Source organism: Nyctereutes procyonoides, unplaced genomic scaffold (genome assembly GCF_905146905.1).
Source record: "Nyctereutes procyonoides isolate TBG_1078 unplaced genomic scaffold, NYPRO_anot_genome, whole genome shotgun sequence".
Lineage (NCBI taxonomy): Eukaryota > Metazoa > Chordata > Mammalia > Carnivora > Canidae > Nyctereutes > Nyctereutes procyonoides.
Window position 1 is genome coordinate 11,151,783 of NW_026575037.1, and position 20,795 is coordinate 11,172,577.

At 51.2% G+C, this 20,795-nt stretch overlaps 1 protein-coding gene across 2 annotated transcripts; it reads left to right on the plus strand.

Moving 5' to 3' along the window:
• The first annotated feature begins 9,638 nt into the window (after positions 1-9,638).
• Positions 9,639-15,388, plus strand: RGS16 (regulator of G protein signaling 16). Of its 2 annotated transcripts, none has more exons than XM_055319002.1 (5): positions 9,639-9,811; positions 10,691-10,801; positions 11,574-11,638; positions 11,924-12,090; positions 13,467-15,388. In XM_055319002.1, exons 1-5 carry the CDS (start codon positions 9,768-9,770, stop codon positions 13,686-13,688), a joined length of 609 nt encoding a protein of 202 aa, XP_055174977.1. In that variant the 5' UTR covers positions 9,639-9,767; the 3' UTR covers positions 13,689-15,388. The 2 variants fall into 2 exon arrangements, with proteins under 2 accessions (XP_055174977.1, XP_055174978.1); XM_055319003.1 differs by having other exon boundaries at positions 11,577-11,638.
• The last annotated feature ends 5,407 nt before the right edge of the window (positions 15,389-20,795 follow it).

Genomic DNA, 20,795 nt, shown 5'->3' on the forward strand with positions numbered 1-20,795 from the left:
AGAGAGATAGGTTTGGGGGTCATGAGTATACAGATGTGGTTAAAGTAATAACCTACTCTGGAAGAGGCTATCATACAAAAAGAGAGCCAGGTCAAGGCCACAGCCTTGGGCAGCCCCTATATTGGATGGACAGACAAGATGGGAGGAGCAGCCACTGAATTGGGAGATGAGCCAGAGTGTGGCCAGCTCCCCTGGCAGGTTCACAGTGTTAACACGAGCTCATTTGTGTGAAATTCCAAACTCCAGGCAAGGACTTGGTGGTTGCTGGGTAAGTGAAGAACCATTTCTAGAGTGGACATGGATGTTCTAGATGAACAGCGTGGCCCCAGGGTCAAGAGCTGCTGGGGGTCCCAGGGCTGGCCCTCTATAAAATGAGTCTTGGAAGCTGAAAGCTCTTTACCTGTGCTTCCTCTGCCCTTCCCAAGAAGTGAAGACCAGATTGAGCTATAAGAGAAGATAAAACTTCATCTCTCGGATCCTCTTGGAGCTGGAGAAATGAGCGTTTTGAAACCCGGGGCAAGGGATCCCTGGGTGGCGCAGCGGTTTGGCGCCTGCCTTTGGCCCAGGGCGCGATCCTGGAGACCCGGGATCGAATCCCACGTCGGGCTCCCGGTGCATGGAGCCTGCTTCTCCCTCTGCCTGTGTCTCTGCCTCTCTCTCTCTCATTCTATGTGACTATCATAAATAAATAAAAATTAAAAAAAAAAAAAAAAGAAACCCGGGGCAGGAAAGAGCTTCCTCCAACTCTGGAGGAGGTGGGGGCAGTGTGTGGAGTGAGAGGCTAAAACACCGGTGCTGGAGTCAGATGACCCCGTACCAAGTCATGGCTCTGCCTTCTGTTCCTTCCTCAGTGAACCTCTCGATGCCTCAGTTTCCCCATCTGTAAAACAACAGGAGAGTCCCTCCTCCAGAGGTGAGTGTGAGAATTGAAGAAGATGAAGACTAGAATCACCATAAATGCAGAGCACAGGAAATGCTTACTTGATGCTAGCGATTATCACTGTTATTACTGCAGCCGGGGGGAGGGGGTGCGGGTCAGCAAGCCTGGGGATTGGAGCCAGCAGGTTCCCCTGGGGCCACACTTGGAGCAGCAAAGCCAGACGGCTGGTGGAGAAGGAGGGGCTCAGTGGGGCTCAGTCACACAGCTCGCCGCGTGTCTCCCCGTGCTCAGATGTGTGGGGCCCATTAGGGAGGAGAGCTCATTTCTTTCTCTGCAAAACACCATGCACCCCCCACTGTGCTCTTCCCTCTGTCCACCTGGGCCTGTTTCTAGGACAGCTGCTGTGTCAGGGGCTGATGGCCTGGGAGCTTGTGAAAGGACCACCTGTTCCCATTGCCCCCCCCCCTCCCTCCCAGCCCAACTCCGCCAGCTCCAGCCTCCGACTGCTCACGCATCAAACCACGTTTCTCCCTCTGCTCAGGTGTCGGAGGCACATTGCGAGAGGCACGTTTCCTTACAACTTGTCCGGCACTCACAGCTACTGTTGCTGCTTCTTGAGCTTCCCCTGTTTCCTACAAAACTGCTATTCCTCTGTTTCCCTGCAGTGACCTTTCACGCCCTCACCCCTACTCTCTCCACTGACATGGGGGTTCATGGAAGGTGACTCTAGGGAGGGGGAGAGGGCTGCATGGAGGGCAGGTCCCTAACTCCCAGGAGATGGCAAGAGCCCTCCTGCAGCTCCGACCTAACATCTCTGCACGTGCGTGTGATGTTCACATGTTGGGTTTGCTGTTCCACAGCCCTCACATCTCGTCTGTGGCTTACGTAAGCACCTAGAAATCTCTAACTAGGGCAGTGCGGAGACATGGCCTGAGGTAGCATCAGCGTCCAGTGGGAGAGCTGCTCTGAAGCAAAAGGACAGGCAGAGAGTAGCCCTGGGTTGTGACCTGCTAGACTGAACTGGGTACCAATCCTGGCACCTCCATTTAGTGGGTATGTCACTTTGGTTAGATTACTTACCCATGGTTGTCTGGTTCCCCTTCTGTGGTAGCGTCAATAAGGCAGTGAGCTCCATGTCACATCGAGGCGAGGCCTACAAATGGGAGTTACCCTTCCTTCTAGACAGGGTTTAGAGCAGGGCCACGTGGCAGGCAACCAGCTGGAGTCTGTTCTTGCTCCACCCAGCCCACAGCTTCTTCTCAGCACATGCCTCTCTGGAATACCTAGGAGAGAGGGAAAAGGGGACCAGGTGGGCTGGGGTTTTCCTTGCTCCAGAACTTCAGAGAAGTATGACGAGGTGGACAGATTCCATGTGTGTTTGGTGCCCTGTTTCCAACTGAAGCTGGGCTCTGGAGCCATTCACACCCGCCAGACCCTTCCCTGACTTTGTGTCAGTTTGTCTGCACTGGTGGACTCCATGAGCCACAGCGGAAGCGCGATTGAGAGGTGCATAGTCATGTTTCACTGCGTAATGCAGCCTGTCTGTGACCCATTTCCAGAAAGCTGTCTGGTTGAAGTTCCGCCAAGAATGTCTGTGACCCCCAAGATCCTGGGAAGCTGGGTTGACAGTGACTCTGAAGACATTCACCGCATCTTAGTGGGATGCATTTCCTTCATTCCTCATTCACCACTAATGAGTTCCTGTGCGGTGCCGGACACTGGGCTAGGCACCAAGATTCGGGGGACCAGATCTCCCCGAGGCCATTTTAGATCTGCTCAAGTGAGCACCCAGATCTCAAAGGCGGCTTCCCCACCAAGGAGAGCACATCATGTGTCTGTGGAATCAGGGATGATCTGAGGTGGCGAGGATCCCTGAGAAATGAGGGTGGTGGGCTGGGGCTGAAATTGATGCAGCAGAGGTTTCTCTCTGTGGGGGTCTTTCAGTCCCCTGCCCCTCCCCCCCACACCCATAGACACTCAAGCTCTCTCTCTCTCTCTCTCTCTCTCTCTCTCTCTCACACACACACACACACACACACGCATGTGTGCAAGAATAAAACAATGCTTCCTTTTCACCTATTCTGTCCCCCTGTCCCCCTTGGAGCAATAGTTAGGCTGTTTTCAGTGTCTTCCCAGAGAGCCTTCTCTTTATTCATGTCAATGCAGGTGGTTGCCCTGATTGAGGAATACAGCAGAGTGAGCTGGGCAGACCCTCTACCCCACAACTAGAGGGTGGTGGCGCTTAGGTTCTCCCCCCACCACCACCCGTGCTTGTTTCCCACCCGGAGAGAGGCACAGTCCAGCACTCAGCACCCACCTGACTTTCCAGTTCTGGAATCCAAAACTCCTCAGCCTGGGAAGGAGCAGGGCGTTGGAATTGCAAAGATCACTTTTCGGTAGTGTGCAAATCCCCTACGTCCCTTGTTCTTCCCTGATCTTTCATCCTAAGTAGTGCTTTAGGATGACAAATTATTAAATGAGAAGAATTCACATTTTGATAAACTTGTTCCTATGCTCAGTGAGTGGAAGTGAAATCCTTTCAGAAATATGACATTCGTGACAAAAGTGAACAGAGATGAGGAGGAAGGGTGAGAAAGAGGAAGTCATTTAGAAACCCAGGATTCTTGAGTACTTCTCCTATTTTGCAGGCTTAGGATGAGATGGGGCTCGCTTATTGCCATCAATTTAGTTGATACTTTAGGGAAGGCATCAAAACGATGGCAGGAGCATTCGTATGTGATAGCGGAGGTAGCAAGGGACGAGTGTGCAGACGGGCTGGGGACAGTCATGCTGCAGGGAGGATTCGGGGGTCTGAGGCAGGCGGATGGTGGGTTAGGGTGTGGGGTGGGACAGACCCTCGCAGCCAGGAGGGCAAGCCTCTGTGTGCGGGTCAGACCACGAAACACCCAGCAAAGGGCCTATGAAGGGCCACAGCCAGCCTTTAAGAATCATCAAAGCATAAACACTGAACGCTCCGTCTATCAGCAGGCAGGCTCCCAGGAGGCTGAAGACGAGCCAAGGTCCCCGGGGCCCAACATATCCCCAAGACCTTGGGAGCTGAAGATCTGCCTCCCTTGAAAGCTGCCCCAGGGCTCCCTCCAGGTGGGAACCAGGCTCCCACATGAGCAAAGAGGGATGGGAAGCACAGCTGGTAGGGGTGGCAGGGCAAAGCAACGGCCCTCTGAGTTTCCTTGCCAAGAGAAGTCAGAGCCCAGCTATTAATAGAAGGACTTCAGCAGAAAAAGGGATTCTCTGCAGCTGTACTTGGGAACTGCATAGATGAGGGACTGAAGATGCAGAAAAGCCCAGAGCCAGTGACGACAGATGCTAAGGGCAAAGATAGAGAGCGGAAGATGTGCATGGTGAGAAATGAATGTATGGTGAGAGGGAGAGGAAATATAAGAGGAAGTTACAGAAGACAGCTCAAGGAGTTATAGCATCCTGTCATGATTTCCCAAACTTACGCTTTATTCTTCTCCTGGTGAGCAAATTCTGCCTTCTGGAGAAGGATGTGTGCTGGGAACACAGCTTCTGGAGGTGGACCATCTGAGATCAAAACCCAGCTGGATCACTAAGTAGCTGTGCGACCCGAGGCCAGTTACTTAACCAATCTCTGCTTCAAGTGTAGAATGAGGACAAGACAGTAATTATCTTACAGGGCACTCATGAGAGCTGAAAGATAATTCAGGGAAAAACACACATAACAGAGCCTGGGCCTGGCACATAGTAGGTGTACAATAAATGCCAGCTGTTGCAATTTGTGTTGCAACGAGCTATCCATCTAGCCAACATTTATGTGGAACACACGCTTAACTGGACATGGCGCTAGGGGCTGGAGACCAAGGCAATGGTCTCCACCCTCAGGGAGCTCGTGAGGAGACAGACTGCAAATCAAAATTAGGCAGTAAAATTAAGTTAAAAAGTCAAGAAGAGTCGATGCTGGTCCTTTGGTTCTAGAAGTAAGAATAGAGGTTGCCTCTGATGGTGGGGTAGGTGGGGGCTGGCTGGAAGGAGCATGAAGGTAATTTCTTTGAAAATGAGCAGTACCAAAAAAAAGAAAAAGAAAAAGAAAAAGAGAGAGAGAGAGAAAGAAAAAGAAAAAAAAAGAAAATGAGCAGTACAGAGAGGAGAGGGACCTTTAGGCCAAGAGAACCTCACACTCGGGGCTTTGTAGGTGCAAGGCAGTGTGGAACTGGGGAAACCTGCCAACTGCTGAGTTTGGCTGGGTGTTAGGGTGTGAGATGGAGGATGTGATATCAGGTGGTCAGAGCCTTCCATTCCACGCAGAGGAGTCTAGACATGCTCCTACAAGCCGTGAGTACCACTGACACGTTTCGGCCCCCTCCCCAAGGGGCTGAGACTGCCCTGCCTTGGATGCTAGGGATCCATTGGGCTCGTTGGGGGAAAGAAAAGCAGGCCTCCCAAATTTCCATTCCCCCAGAGCTCCTCCCAGACAAGGAAGAGGAAGAAGGAAGAGACTGGGAGAAGAATAAAACAGCCATCCAAGTGAGCTGTCCCCAGTGATCTGAAGGATGGCTGGGGAAAAACAATTGTTTGCTGTATCCAGGCTGAGCTCCTGCAACTCCTCACCCCCCGCCCCCGCTGCCCACGAGAGGAGGGTGCACCCCCCGTAGTTTTGGCCATGACCCTCCAGGACGATGGCCCCTCTTTCACATCTTCAGAGGCTCTCTCTCTCTCTCTCTCCTGACTCAGCTGCCTCACGATGTGTGCTGCTTCTGCTGTTTTTATGCTTCTACCAAACAGTTGACATCCAGTTGTGCATCCTACATGCTTGAGAGCCTCTGCTGTATATAGGGGATTCCTAAATCTTTCCGCACTGCCAAACTACAACTGGCTTTTCTTAGCTCTTTCCTCCCACTTGGAGCCTGCTCCTTCCTACATGTTCGGAGGGTTCTGGCTGTATTCCATCCTGGTCAAACCCCACTCACTCCTCTTTCAATACTGCAGACCCTCCCTGAACTCTCCCCTTCCTGGACTTCTCTAGCAAGGACTGTCCATAACTTCCTTTCACCTCTCCTTCTCTGCTATGCTAGTTCCATTTTCTCAGGGAGAAAAGAAGAAGAATGTCGTTAAACTCAGCGAAGAGTCTAAAAGCTGTGCAATTTCCCCACCAGTGAGGGAACACAATAAATTCTTAATATTTTTTGGTAGATCGATGATTGAATTGGGAACATCCAGACCCCTGTGGAGATGGTTTGTGCCAAATCAGAAGTCAAGAAAGGGAATCCATTTCCCCTGACCACTTCCAGCAGGTAAAGTTCCTCTGTGGACTTCTGCTGAGGAGGGAGCATGGTGCTGGGGCGGTGGTGTGGGGAGGCAGAGGAGAAGAGGCAAGTGGAAGACCCTGGGCTGGGACAGCCTGGGGTATTTAATCCTGAACCCAGATGGCCCAGGCTGCGGAACCCTGTCCCCACACCCTCCATGAAAGACAGCACAGCTGTATGGCCAGTGCTGGGAAAAAAAAAAAAATGAGGTCAGGTTCATGTCAAAGCCAGTGCACAGGTGGGCTCAATTTGCTGGATTTACAGCAACTGTCGAGTCATTACTGAAATTGCAGGCATGAACCAGCCTACCTGCTGGGAAGAGAATTTGGGATACATTGTGAACTTCAAAAAGTTTCTGCCTGGAAACTGAAGAGGTAACCATGGCAACCGGGAGGCAGGTTGAACTCAGAAAGGCTCTTCCTCTTGAGCCCTGGCCTTTGTGCTCTTGGACTGGATTTGCCCAGACTGCACGCACCGCTTTGTCTCTCTTGCCTCTTTTGCTTTCTTTGTCAAGTAGGAGAAAGCGCCAGCTCAGGAATCTGGAGAGCTGGCCACGTTTCAGCTGCTTCCAGATCCAGGGCACTTAAGTGAGGGCACCTTAGGCACTGGTTGTTTTGCTGTCTGCAAAATGGAAATTAAAAGGCTCCTCTGGCCTATTCACAGGGATGTAGACAGAACAGGAAGGTTTAGGGAGATTCTGTGCATAATCGCCATTATTGTTGTTATGTGGCTACATCTGGGCTGATTCCAACATGGTGCTACTGAGGGCAAGACCTGGCATTCAATCCATCCATAAACTTGTTTTCGTTGCCTGAAGAAAAACTGTCGCAGATACCACCCACATCCCCACCTGGCAGCTGCATAATACAATCTCGTACTGGAGCCTGAGCAGCACGGGTGAAACATCAGGCCTCACCTCAACTGACCAACTCCTCCAGCAGAATGTCCTGCTGCTGATGGGGGGGTGGGGGTGGGCTGCTTCCTTGGCTGGATGGAGGATTGGGCTGAGAAACACAGATGTTCAAAAGGCATCCTTCCATTGCCTGGCTGCACATCAGAACCCTCAGCCCTCTCCATGCGCCCACTAAAACTCAGCTTTGCACTTGTGAGAAAGGAAGAGCCCGTGATGGAGGTGAAGGTGGGCTGCTGGCATCTGAAGATGGTGCTGCCAATGTGTGAGCTGCTCCACACCTGCCTCTGTCTACTAACCCCCAGGGAGAGTGGGGAAGGATTTGACTACACTCTTCAAAGTGCATTATGTTTTGACTAACTGGGTCATCTTCTGTAGGCCCTGGCTTAACAGGAGGATCTGCTTTGACAGATGACCCCCCCCACCCCCCGCCCTTGTTGTTCTGATTTGGGCCTCTTTTGCTCAACTGCTATCTGCAGGATTTCCTGTTCTCTCCCCCTTTGTAGTTTTATTTATTTTATTTTTAATTTTTAAAAAGACTTTACTTATTTATTCATGATAGACACACACACACACAGACTCAGAGAGAGAGAGAGGCAGAGACACAGGCAGAGGGAGAAGCAGGCTCCATGCACCGGGAGCCTGACATGGGAACGGATCCCAGGACCCCAGGATCATGACCTGAGCTGGAGGCAGATGTTCAACCACTGAGCCACCCAGGTGTCCCTCCCCGCTTTGTGGTTTTAACTTTTCCTTCCTTGACCAGCTTTTCTGGGCTGTCTCACCCAGCTCCTCAGGTAGGGACCTTTTCTCCTCTTGTCTCTCTCTTCCTCCCCTGACCCTTTATTTCTAGGCCTTGCTGAAGAATGGCACCTCTTAGATAGCCCTCATGAACTGAAAACTTCAATTCCAAAAGACCCAAAAACCATATCGTGTTTCCTTATTGTCTAGCAATTCCCATTTCCCCAGTCAATAAACCCAAGAGCTAACATTTATTGAGCGCTAATTATGTGTTGAGCACTGACCTCAGCACCTTGTTGACACACCACCACCAACCCCTGTTTGGGACCTATGCCCTCATCCTCAGCCTGTTGCCTGCTGTAGGCTGCCAGCACAGCCCCTTTGACCTTAACAGGGGACTTGCCTTGCTTAAATTTAAGTCATGTTCTTGGGGCAGCCACATCCAGTGAGTGCTCATTGTGGGGTACAAACGCCTGCCCCCTTGCTTCAATGAGGGCAGGCCCAGGGCCAACTGCGCTGTCTAGTTGCAGCAAACATGACACCTAATGCCTCCTTCTGCCCAGCCCTGTTTCCCCCACTCCCTTTCTGGTCTGAGAACTCTCCCCAGCAAGGCTACCTCAAAGGTACTGTTTCCTGCCTCCTGGGGGAACTCAGACTAAGAACTTACGCAGTCTTCACATCTTTGAGAAATAGGTGCATCCTATTTTCATCTTAGAAATAAGGAAAGTGAGGCACAGAAAAGTTAAGAAGCTGCCCTAAGGTCTCCCATCAGTACGTGGTGAAGCCATGATGTGAAACCTGGAAATCCAGCTCTGGATTCCACACTGCAAACCTCACAGCAGCCTCATTAAATAGCAATCCCAAGGGGGAACGGAGGAGCCACGGTGGGAGGGGAGGGCTGCTGTGAGGCCTTTGTGGGAAGGCTGGGACAGAGGGAGGGCATTTATTACCTGGACTTCAGAGATAAGACACCGAACTAGCTGCTGCTTGAACCCAGGATCATTCATCAGCTTACAGAGGTGCTGGGATTCTAATTTTGGCTGGGAGGGCAGTGGAAAAAGCGTGGCAAATTCGTATTTGAATGCTGGCATAACACTAATCCTGAAACGCTGAGCAAATCTTTTACCTCGCTCGTCCTAACTCAGTAAAAACGCCTGGCACACCGATGCTCCATGAAGAGCGCTCCCCCCCCCCCCCCCGCCCCGGCCGTTTGTCTGCCAGCCCCAACCCTCTGATCTTGCGCAAGTCCCTTTAACTGGGACTGACTCAGTTTCTTTATCTGTGAAACAGGTGATGAGATGAGGAGCTGCGGTAAAGGGCTGACTTGGCCCCCTTGACCGACCGCTCGGGGAGGAGCACAGCAAACGGGGGTTATCAGGGTCATCGTGGCGTCGTCTTGCGGGGCTTGCAGCCCTGGCCGCCGTCGGTCAAGACGGAGCAGGTTCAGGCGCAGGCAGGGCGAGATCCGCGCGGTGTGCGCATCCCCAACGCGCTCCCCCCCCCCCCCCCGCAGATCCGCCGGCTACCGCGGAGTCGGCTTTCGGCTTTTACGAGAGCCTCCGGGTTTTTTTCCGACTGAGCCGAGTGGGCGCTTCTCGGGCCGTGTGACTTCCCGCCGCTCCTCGCTCCGCAGCCCGCTCAGCCGCGGGGAGCCGCAGCCGCGTGCGCCGCGCCACGGGCCCCTGCGGACGCCCCGCCCCTCGAGCGCCCGGCCCCGCCCCCACCGCCCTCCGATTGGTCGGCGGCGCTCGGCCCCGCCCCGCTCCCTCCGAGGGAATAAAAGCCGTGGTAGGCGCGAGTGGACCAGAGCAGCCCCGCCAGGCTAGGGCTCGCCGCGTGCTGTGCCGCCGCCGCCCCTGCCCTCCTGCCGCCCGGCGTCCGCGGAGGTTCGTGGTGACCGCTGGAGCCCGTCACCATCCTCTCCACGACGTGCTGCCCCGAACCCGCAGCCATGTGCCGCACCCTGGCCGCCTTCCCCACCACCTGCCTGGAGAGGTAAGAGGAGCTCGTCCCCGGAGCTTGCCGGCCGCCCGCAGGAAGGCCAGGTCCCGCCAGTCCCTCGGGAGTGGGGCGGACGGGCTCCGGGGGGACTCGAGCGACCTGAGTAGAGAAGCAGAGGCTCCACATTCCCTGAGGCTTCCCTTAGAGTCTTAGAGGAGCGACGGGCCAAGAGAAGGGAGAAGGGAAGGCAGCGGGAAGCAGAGGAGTCACCGTGGACTGTCATTCCCCATCCTCTGACAAGTGGCAGTCCTCAGGTGACCTGCTGAAGACCCGCTGCAGGAAGAGCACGTTGGCATCGGCGGGCAGAGTTCCCTTTTCTAGTTTCCTAAGCGCTTTTCAGTCTACAGCCCAGACCTGGGAGCATGCCCCTCGCGGGGCCCTGAGAAGGCAGGGAGGGGTTTTTGGGGGGTCCACCCGTGAGGGATGTGCCCACTCCCCAGGGAGCTACTCAACCACCTCTAGTCCTTGCTGGAGCTGATGGCTGGGAAGGAAAAGGCGAAGAAGGTGGAAGCAGGAATCAATTTCCACACAGTTTGAGAAATATTCAGGACAAGTCTAGAGGGTGCCCACCGGCCTTCTGCTAATCAACAGGCACAAAGATAGATCAGTGTGCTTAAATGGGGGGGGGGGGGACCCGAGTGTGCTGTGCCCTGAACTCAGAAAGTGTAAGTCCTGCTGAAGAACAGCTGAAACATGACTTTCACTGTTAACAGACAAGCAAAGTTTAAGCCCTGGGAACAGCCGAAGTTTCCCAGGAACGCCTGAGGCTGGAATTAGGGTGGCACCAGCCCCAAACTCCTCAGGATCCCATAAACCTTTTTGCCCTGGCTGAGAAAATGTAGGATCCCTACATGTTCCTGCTTTGTCTTCCAGAGCCAAAGAGTTCAAGACACGACTGGGGATCTTTCTTCACAAATCAGAGCTGGGCTCAGATACTGGGAACGTTGGCAAGTTCGAGTGGAGCAGCAAACACAGCAGAGATGGGTAAGTCTTGCAAGCCAGCCTAGGGCCCTAGGGGGGAGGGAGCCAGATTTAGGAAAACAGCCACAAGAGAGAAAATACAAGGAGAAACTAGGACATGCAAGGGTGGGCCCTGGTGACCCCTTCCTGGAGATTTTGGTGAAGCTTCCTGCTGGTCTGCTATGAGTGACTGGGTAGGTGGCTCCAGGGTTCTGAGGCCACCAACAGCTGTGTGTACCCAAGGTGGGAATGTCCAGTTACCAGACTCTCCCACCTGGAGACGTCATTGTCCATGCAACCAAGTCTAGGACGGGGTCTAAGAACACTTGAGGCTTTTCGGTCAGTGATTCTGCTTCCATTAGCATGCACTTTGGCTATAAGCCCTTTCATAATTAACATTAGTGGTGCCAGGTGCTGCTGTAGGCTCTGGGGTTATGACTAGACTTAACCTCTATTCCATGAAGCCCTTACTTCCTGGGCGAAGTGTAGAAAACAAAGCTCAGAGTCAGAGGAATAGAAATGATTTTTGACAATGAAGTCTGGGAGTTATTTACTGAGGGCCAGAAGGTCCCTGGCTTTGGTTTCTCATTACTGAATTGTCCTCCAGAAAAATACCTGCGGCCTCAACTAAGGGTTCGAGAAGTTGGTTCCAATAATCACTCAGCAAATCTCTGTGTGAACATACAACCCCCATCAGAGTTCTAGGATTTATTCTATGCATTAGTATGTTTGGTTTTTAAAATTAAAATCTTGCTATTTGTTTATTTATTATATATATATATATATATTTTTTTAGCAGAAACTTCTCAGAAGATGTGCTGGGGTGGAAAGAGTCCTTTGACTCGCTACTGAGCAGTAAAAGTGAGTAGGACCCCGTTGTGTCTGTCTGCGGATGGCACATGTGTACCCATGTGCTTTGGAGCCAGCCTGAGGGATTCTGAAAAGCGTGGGCAAAATAATAGTCGTAGTAATAATAATAATGATCCCCTAGTGTGCCAGCCTCTGTTCAGAATACAAAGGCAGGTCCTTGTTCAAGAAAATTACATCCTAAAAATAGAACCATTAACTACAATTGCTGTCTTTCTTCTTTTATTCCCCGCTGTCCTGCTATCTGACCTGTTTCTCCCTCTCTCCCCTCAACCCCAGATGGAGTGGCTGCCTTCCACGCTTTCCTGAAGACAGAGTTCAGTGAGGAAAACTTGGAGTTCTGGCTGGCCTGTGAAGAGTTTAAGAAGCTCCGATCTGCTGCCAAGCTGGCCTCCCGGGCTCACAAGATCTTTGAGGAATTCATCCGCAGTGAAGCCCCTAAAGAGGTCAGAGCCTCAGCATGTTCTGTGGGTCCTCTAGACCCTGCCTGCCCTTTCCCCGCTGAGGATTGGGGATGGGGTGGTATCCAGCCGGGGCAGGGTTGAGCTGAGAGAGTGATCTTATTTGGCACAGGGGTGAATGGGCTTGTGTGGCCAGAGACTAGGAAAGCAGGCTCTCTGCCTCTCCTGGGTGCTATTCCCCTCAGACTCACTGATGGGGTTAGATGGCTGGGCAGGTGTTTTGGCTTCCCACTTTTGCCAACTAAGGCCTTTTTAGAGGCTCAAAACACATGAGTGGGGAGACCAGTCAACCTGGAGACCTTGTGTGACCTGCCTCAGTCCGCTGGGTGACCTGCCTCAGGCTAGCTGGTCTGCGGGGCCCTGAATTTTTGCGCCTTCAGTCAGGTCTCTGCTGCCTGACACCAGCATTCGGTAAGGCGAGTGGGGCCACCTTGTGGAGAGAGAATAGCGATGCCTTGCTTTTGTACCATGCGTTGTATTGCATTTTCTGGGCACTTTGATTTTTTCCACGTTCTTCCACAAAGACTTACTGAGCACCAATTACATGCAAGAAACTGTTACAGTCATTAGGGACGTAGCAGGGACAAGAGGTCTCTTCCCCAAGGAGGGAAGATGACAATAACTGATTAAATGAATAAACACACGTCAGGTGATGGTACATGTCCTGATCCAAAGAAAGCAGGTTTTGAAAGGGAGCACCGGAGTAGGGGCAGGCTGTCCCACAGGGTGACAAATGAACAGATGCATAAGAGAAAGGAGAGAAGAACATTCCAACACAGGAAGTGGCAAGTGCAAAAGCCACCAGGCAGTGGGCTCCTGTGGAGCACGGAGAGGGAGGAAGGAAGGGTAGAAGATGAGGTCAGGCAGGTGGCCAGATGTGGGTCCGGCACGCGCTTTGGCTTTTCCTCTGAGTGATATCGGAGGACAACACTGCTGCTGGCAAGCTGACTTGAGGGCTTAGAAGGGCTCACCCTGGCCGCTGGCTGGAGGACAGACCGCAGGCCTGAGGGCCGAGGAGAGAGAGACCAGTTCGCAGGCTCTGGCATTGGCCTTAGGAGAGAGGCGATGGGGAACTGCACCAGGGAGGTCCAGAGGCGGGGACAAAAAGGTGTTAGATTTGTATACGTTCTTAATATCTCCTTGATAACTTTGAGAGATTGGAGGGCCGACACTGGATCTTCGGACAGGCCCAGAGCTGAAAAGCCAGTTAGTTAATGGTCAGCTCAGGAGACCGCAGCTTCCTGGTTCAGAATCGGCTATTCTTTCTCCTGCTGCACCTGCTGGTCAGGCCCCCCTTGGCTTTCTGGACCCTGTGCCTTGCCCACCCCTGACCCACCATGTGCTGGCCTTCCTTCCCACAGGTGAACATAGACCACGAGACCAGGGAGCTGACCGAGAAGAACCTGCAGGCTGCCATGGCTACATGCTTTGACGTGGCTCAGGGGAAGATCCGCACTCTGATGGAGAAGGACTCCTACCCGCGCTTCCTGAAGTCACCTGCCTACCGTGACCTGGCTGCCCAAGCGTCGGCCGCCTCTGCTTCCCAGTCCGGCTGCAGCCCAGCGGAGCCCTTACACACTTGAGCCTCCTGGCAGTGAGGGAGCCGGCCGGGAAGAGAGGTGGAGTCACCCATCCCTGAGGCAGATTCTACCGAGCGAGCCCGAGAGGACAGTGATGGAAAAAAGCCCATCCGGCAGCCTGGTTGGGAAGCACCTTCTCCTCCAGATACTGTGGGACTGGATTCCATGCAGGAGAGGGGCCCCCCACCCCCACCCACTTCCAGTGGGCATCCCAGTGGATAGGGGCTGAAGCTGAGGGTTGTCCGGGGCAAGGAAAAGTGGTGCAGGAGCCATCGCTGGCTCTTGTCATTCTCCCCGGGGCAGGACGTATTCAGGGTGGTTTGGGAAGCATGGAAAAGGGAACTTGAAAACGAGCCCAAGCAGGGCAACCAGATGGGCTCTTGGGGCTGGTGAGGAGCTGACTCGGGCCGCCTCCTGTATTCCTAGCTCCCGGCCGTCCCGGGGCCCAGAAGGCAGCTGCGGATGTGGTGCCTTCCCGCTCTGTCCTCCTCACCCACCTCTGGGCCGCCCGAGGCTCCCTTCGCTTGCACTTCTCCACATTCCTGTGTCCAGCCTCATGGTCTTCTCAAGGCCAGAGAACCAATTTGACGCTTGCCCAAAATGAGATTTTTTTTTTTAATACCTCAAAAACTGGCCATTTGAGCCCATTTCTGCATCAGTAGAGAGCCTGGAAATGGGCCATCTCGCTCCTGTGAAATTCATCCTGGTGCTCTTGGTGACCTTTGCAGGGGGTCCCTGACCCTGTGCTTGCAGCGAGGTCCACCTGTGAGCAGGGCCCGTGAGGGCCTGTTGCTGGGCCGTGCCCCCTCGGCTCCGGGCTGCCCTTGAACATAGAGCCCATGAGGAGGAAGGCGTGGGGCCCCTCGGTGAGTAGCTAGTCCAGCGCCTGTGCTCTGCAGTGTGGAGTGAGCGAGAAAAGGGTCATAAATCTCTTGGCAGTTCCCAAATGTTCCATTGAAATCAAGCCAGTCTTTTTGGTGGGCGTGAGAAGAGGGGAAAAAGAGATGCCCAGAGCGGAAGGGGAGCCTTCCATTTCTTTCCTGTGGATGTGAGGTGCACTTACTGGTTTCTCTGGGGGAAGTCAAGCCAGGGATTGTGATGACCCTTGGAAGACCTTAGGACCCTGGGGGTGCAGCTGGGGACAGAGACTGCTTGGAAGAGCCCCAAGACGATGATGATGATGATGATGATGAAGATGATGACGATGACGGGAATCCGAACCTGCTTGTCACCTCAGGGCAACACCAAATGCACGTTTTGTGGTGGGACTTCTGCAGGAGCCCAGGCCGGGAGGTGAATGAACCAGGCGGCCCCCTCATGCCCCAGGAAAAGCAACACTGTTCTCTCCGCACTATGAGGTCCTCTGGGAGAAAATTATTTATAATGTGTTGTCGGTTTTGTGACAATTGTCATAGCATATTATTTTTATTACTGTTGTGTTGTTCCTGTTATTTATTATCGTAATTTCAGTTTGCCTCTGCTGGAGAATCTCAGCAGGAGCTGGCAGCCTGACTGTCTCCCTCTCCACCAGACTCTACCTCTGAACGTGCTGGGAACCTCTTAGCACCTGTCAGGGACCCCTCACTGTTTAAATATTTATTTATTATTGACAATGGAGCTGGTTTCCTCGATAGGAATGATGTACTCAATCCTTGTTTCCCTGTTTCAGCATGTTATATATTCTTGTAAAATAAAAATGAAACGCAAATATGAGATCCTGTCTGCAAGGGCCGTGTGGTCAGGGAGAGGGAAGAGGAAAGGCCATGGAGAGCCTCGTGGGGGAGCTGGCCTCCGGAGATCCCTCCCCACACATGGGAGAGCTCTCGTGTCACAGTCAGAGGTACAAGTGAAAGGCCTATGTTTGCCTGGTGCCTGGGTAGAATTGACGAGAAGGGGATAGGTGCTGAGGGTGGCCACCAAGACTGGCAACTTCCTTTAGCTGATGATGGCCTCAACTTGTGTCTGGCTGTTGTGTCAAATGGACCCAGTCAGCCTGGGTCTGAGAGCCCATGTCCTTCTCCCACAGCGAACTGTGGAAGAAGCACAAGGGGAGACCCCCTTGGCTGAGTTGCCTCAGGTGGTCAGTTAGATGGTGGCTTTGGGGGCATGTTCACTTTTGTCCATTTTTAAGTTGCATTAGAATTTCGTATGAACTCAAGAGTATTTTTTCAAATAATTTCGTAGAAGTCTCTGGGATGAGCTACGGGAAGCCAGTCTGTACGTGAGGCTGCTCCATTCCATGGGCTGAGGGAGCAAGAGGGTTGAGCTGGGCTTGAAGGAATCTGGGGGTAGGTTTGCAAGGATCATAACTGCTCTTCCTTTGCCAATAGCCTATTCTTTCTTATCCTAATCCTCTTCCCTCCCTGCCCCCTGCTCACCCTCCCCAGTTACCACTATTTAAAAGTTTCTTCTCTAGTGAATTATCCATACTCTCTGGTGCATTGACTTGGATGTGGATGATATCTATTGAAAATGTGGGACGGGGTGAGCTCAGGGTCCTCCTACTGCCATCTTCTCCAGCACTTTTCTTGGATTATCTGTTTGTCCACAGATCTGGACCTTTTTTGGCTTTTATTTCTTCCCTAGTGTTAGTCTGAGTAAGTGACCAGACTCCAGGGATGCCAGGGAGGAAACCTGGTGGATTCGCACTCTAAGCCCAGGTATAAGGGACCAATGACTCTGTGGGCAACTCCAGGAGGGATTCAGAATTGAGGGACCTGAGGAAGAAGGTTGGATCAGAGGCTGTGGTAGGCCCTGATCTCATGGAGTCCTTTTACCAGCTCTGTGAGGTAGGTATGTTAGCCTGTGATACGGGAACTGAGGCTCGTGGGGCAAGGACCCTGCCCCGGGCAGCCGGCGGGAGAGAGCAGCTCTACAATCAGGGGTGTCCAGTGTGTAAAAGACTGGAGTGAGGAGATGATTAATGTGGCACTCAGGGAAGCCAAGAGGTATCCACACTGTCCTCTTTTCCTTTCTTTCTTTCCATCTTTTTTTGCCCTTTTACATGCATTTGAGTGTATCCCGTTTGGCAGAAAACCAAAAGCAGTAGCTGTACTTTCAACCGAAGATAACCTCATTTATTCAATAGTGGGTGAGGATTTTAAATACGGTTGGACAAGGGCACAATGTGCGTATTTGGAAGCAAATGTGGGCAGCGAGTAGGAAAAGGCAGGTGTAATCAGCAAGTGAGAGAGAAATGAATGGGGATGACGGACGTTCAGTGGCGGGAGTGTGTGCGGGCAGGCCCCACAGTCCAGTGAGACCATCCTCAAGGCTTGTCCTCATCCCCCTAATGCTCCCTCTCACATAAAAAGTGGCCTTCGCTTCCATGGTGTGGCTGAAGATGGTAGGTCCACGTAAGAAAGAAGAGCAGCTCTTTGTTGACCTTTACGTGTCCCAGGTGTCCGTTCAAAATACTTTCACGCTGTGACTGGCTAAGAGTTTATGTGATTTCCTGAAGATCAATCACACTGCTAGCCAGTGTCTCCAATATCTTTAGACTTTGGCTCAGCAGGCAAAGCATTTCCTAAGTAGGCTGTGGCTGGCCTCCCCGGCCTCTCTCCCTACTCTCTCCCAAGTCCCTTGAAAACAAATCTGTCCCAGTTCCTAGATTTGCTGTTACTGTTTCATGTTTCCTTACTTTCTCATCCTGGACCACCTTCCTGCTGTGTCCCCTTCTCTCATCATTGCTACCCTCCACCTCCTTAATCAGCTAGGGAGGCAACTTCCAAAGGCCAACTCAAGGATCTTTCTGGGGAAACTTCCCTGAGCCTTTGGGTCTGATTATGGATGCCTCTCCTTCCTGTAGCACTGCTGTTGATACTCACCCGAACTGGAGTACTTAGATCCCTGCTCTCTGCCTTTTTGCACCTGCTGGCAACCTCCTGGTACTAGGCGGGTCTCTTTCTCCCTGCAGGGCCTCCCATATAAGCATTCAGCAAATGGCTCTTGAGTTAATGATTAGATTTAAACCCAGCTGGAGAAAAGCTTAAATTACAACCTTCAGCTTCCTACCAAACCTTCCCTAGATGTCCCACAAGCTCTTCATAAATAACACATTCGAAACCAAGGTCATCATCATCCCTCACAGACAGGCACTGCCTCCCATTCCTCTAACCTGATAACACAGAAGTCCTGGCCACCCATGTTTGGGCTCATCTCTTGCACATGCCATCTTATCCAATTTTGCAAATGGGTTGAGTCCAGCATCTCCTCTCCAGGTTCACGGAGACTTCTTTAGAGGAGCATTTTGTCCTCTCCAGTCTGAGCTATAAAGACCACTTTCCAACTGGTCCACTCCTTCCCCCAGCTTCTCCCATTCATTTCCCACACCGCCTGTCATCTGAGCATCATCATAAAGGCCAGATCTGAGCACATCCTGGCTGCATTAAACCTCCTTCAGGGTTCCCCTCTGACCATAAGAGAAGGTCCAGATCTGACCATGGCATCTGAGGCTCACTGTGAGCTGACCCAAGTCCCTCTCTGACCTATCTCCTGCCTAGATGGCCTTCGCACACATGCTGTTCTCTCCGCTTGGAATGCTGGCTTCCTCTTCCTCTTTTTTTCTTTTTTTAAACTCGGGGTGGGGGTGGATAAGGAGAAGACTGCCTTCCTCTAAATTCAGCAAAAATAATCACCTCCTCAGTGAAACCTTCCCAGATGTCTACTGCACAGAGTTAATCTCTCCCACTTCTGTGATTCTAGGACACACTCTTTTTACTTTGTGGTCCATACTGCACAGCGCACTTCACGCTATTTCCTTCCCCTCGACTGGTCTCTTCAAGGTCACAAGCCATATTATTTACCGTGATAAGATGGGCAGAACAGATTGCAGCAAAGCAGTTCACAGCCCTGGCCTTAGGGTCAAAATTTTAGGATTGGAATCCTGGCTCATTCGCTGTATGACCTTGGGAAGTTATTATGGTAGTTCCCTCACCAGTAAAATCAAGATATAAGAGTGCACCTCTCATAGGGGATATTGAATGAAATGTTTGGCACAGTGTTATTGTCCCATACATATTAGTTACTATTATTATCGATTCCCAGTACTTAGCATAGTGCCTTGTACACAGTAGGCATCAGCCAGAAATCATTTATTGCCTTTTTGAATAGAATGGAAGGACCAGATTCTAAGTCTACATTTCTTTCAAGAATACTAGAGCTGTTTCATATTGTATATCATCTGATGTGCAGAGCATTACAGAATTTGGAGTGAGGGAATCGAAGGTTGAACCATTCATCAACTCCCTTAAATCCGGGTCAGCTAACGCTCCTTCCAAATCAGTGCTGTTGCTTCCAAGGGACTGTGGAAGCCCCCTCTCCCCACCGGCTGGTCCTTCACCCTCTGCTGCCTCTCTGTGGCCATATCAGGCAATGCAGACTTTTTCCTTGGTTGTTGCTTGACTTCTGCCCTTTTCCTTCGGCTCCTTCCTTTGGAATGATATCCAAGGGATATAATTTATAGTTTTGTTTACTAACGCATTTTAGTGAATATGTGAACGTTTACTCTAAATGAGAATAATTAGCATGACTGTTAAGACAACAAGTGGGTACAGGATTTAAAACAGTATTTCTTAAGTCAATAGGGCTAAATGAACTTTATAAACTGAAGCGGTTAGGTAAAGAGAGAAAGGTGCTCAGGGCGTATTAAGGGCTGATCTCAAGGTAATTCCCTTTCGCTGAAACTTTTAAATTGGTCCAGTTCTTCAAATCGCTTTAGGGAAGAAAAGAAAGATTTGAAATTTAAATAACAGAAGAGAGATCCCAAGGGTGAGGGATGTAATGCTGTTAGCTGCTAGATAATGGAGTTTGAATCTCCATCTAGAAAAGATACCTCTTGACTTACAGTGTGGGTGATTCCCAAGCTTTGGTCACCAATCTAGACAAGGATTTGGTTTAAACTTCAAGAAAAGCAACAATGTGTTGATTAGTCCTTTATTTGCAATAGGCCCCCACTTAAGGGAGAATTCTTTGCTGGAGAGTATCACTGTCCTAACTTATTGCATCTTGCCAGTTCAGAGAGGCAGTTTCACAGACAACGTAGATCCAGCTTTAGACAGCAGGCTCTGAATTCAGTCCCACTTCTGCTACTTGTTAGCCAAGTGATCTTCAGCACATTACTGGATTTCTCAGAGCCTCACTTTTCCCTGTTTTACCTGTAAACAACAATAGTACTGGTTTCATAGAGCTTTTGTGACGACACAATGAGAAAATTTATGGAAAATATTCAGCATAGTGCTCCACAGATAATAATCCACAAACTGTAGCTACTGATATGTGATAGGCACTATTCCAAGTGCTTCACATATATTCATCTCTGTAATCCTCACAATGTTCCCTTGAGGTAATGTGTATTATTACTTAATATCACCATATTGCAGATGTAGAAACCAAGGTCTGGAAGGTTTAAGTAAATTGCCCAAATTCAAAGAATTAGCCAGTGGCTATATTAGTTAGGTATTGCTACATGCTAAATCATTCCAAAACTCCGTGTCTTGAAATAATAAGCATTTATTATTGCTCATGAGTCTGTTGGTCAGCTAGATACTTCAGTTTATCTGGGCCAGGCTCAGCCAATCTCAACTGGCCTGTTTTTGTGTCTGTGATTCACTGGAGGGTTGGTGAGAATTGGCTGGTCTAGGATGGACTTAGTCATATATCTAAGGATTGGCTGGTTGTTGCCTTGGGCAATGGTGGTATCTGGGCCATGTGTCTCTCTTATTGCCCAGCAGGCTAATCCAGGCTTCTTCACATGGTGGCTGGGTCTCGAGAGAGTGAAAACATGCTTAGGTTTGGAACTGGTGTACTATTACTTTTGTCACATTCGACTGAGCCAACCAAGTCACCAGGGCAGCTCAGATCCAAAGAGGGAAGTAATGAGAGTATTTAATGAGATTAGGTATGAAGTTAAATTGCAAAGAGCATAAGTATCAGGAGGGTTGAAAAAATGTGGCTATTTTTTGTAATTATTCTATCGTGGTGGGAGAGTATGGATTTGAATCTAGGCAGTCCGGTTCCAGAGTCCTTGCTCTGAAGCATTCTGGAGACTTAATGCCTTGACATTTGCTAGCCAGAGTCTTGCCATTTCCTGCTCCTGCCCATGAGCACAGA

Coding starts and splice junctions, on each gene's coding strand:
- RGS16 (XM_055319002.1), top strand. CDS start 9,768: ATGTGCCGCACCCTGGCCGCCTTCCCCACCACCTGCCTGGAGAG. Junction 11,639..11,923: donor CTCGCTACTGAGCAGTAAAA/GTGAGTAGGACC, acceptor CCTCAACCCCAG/ATGGAGTGGCTGCCTTCCAC. Junction 12,091..13,466: donor GCAGTGAAGCCCCTAAAGAG/GTCAGAGCCTCA, acceptor TCCTTCCCACAG/GTGAACATAGACCACGAGAC.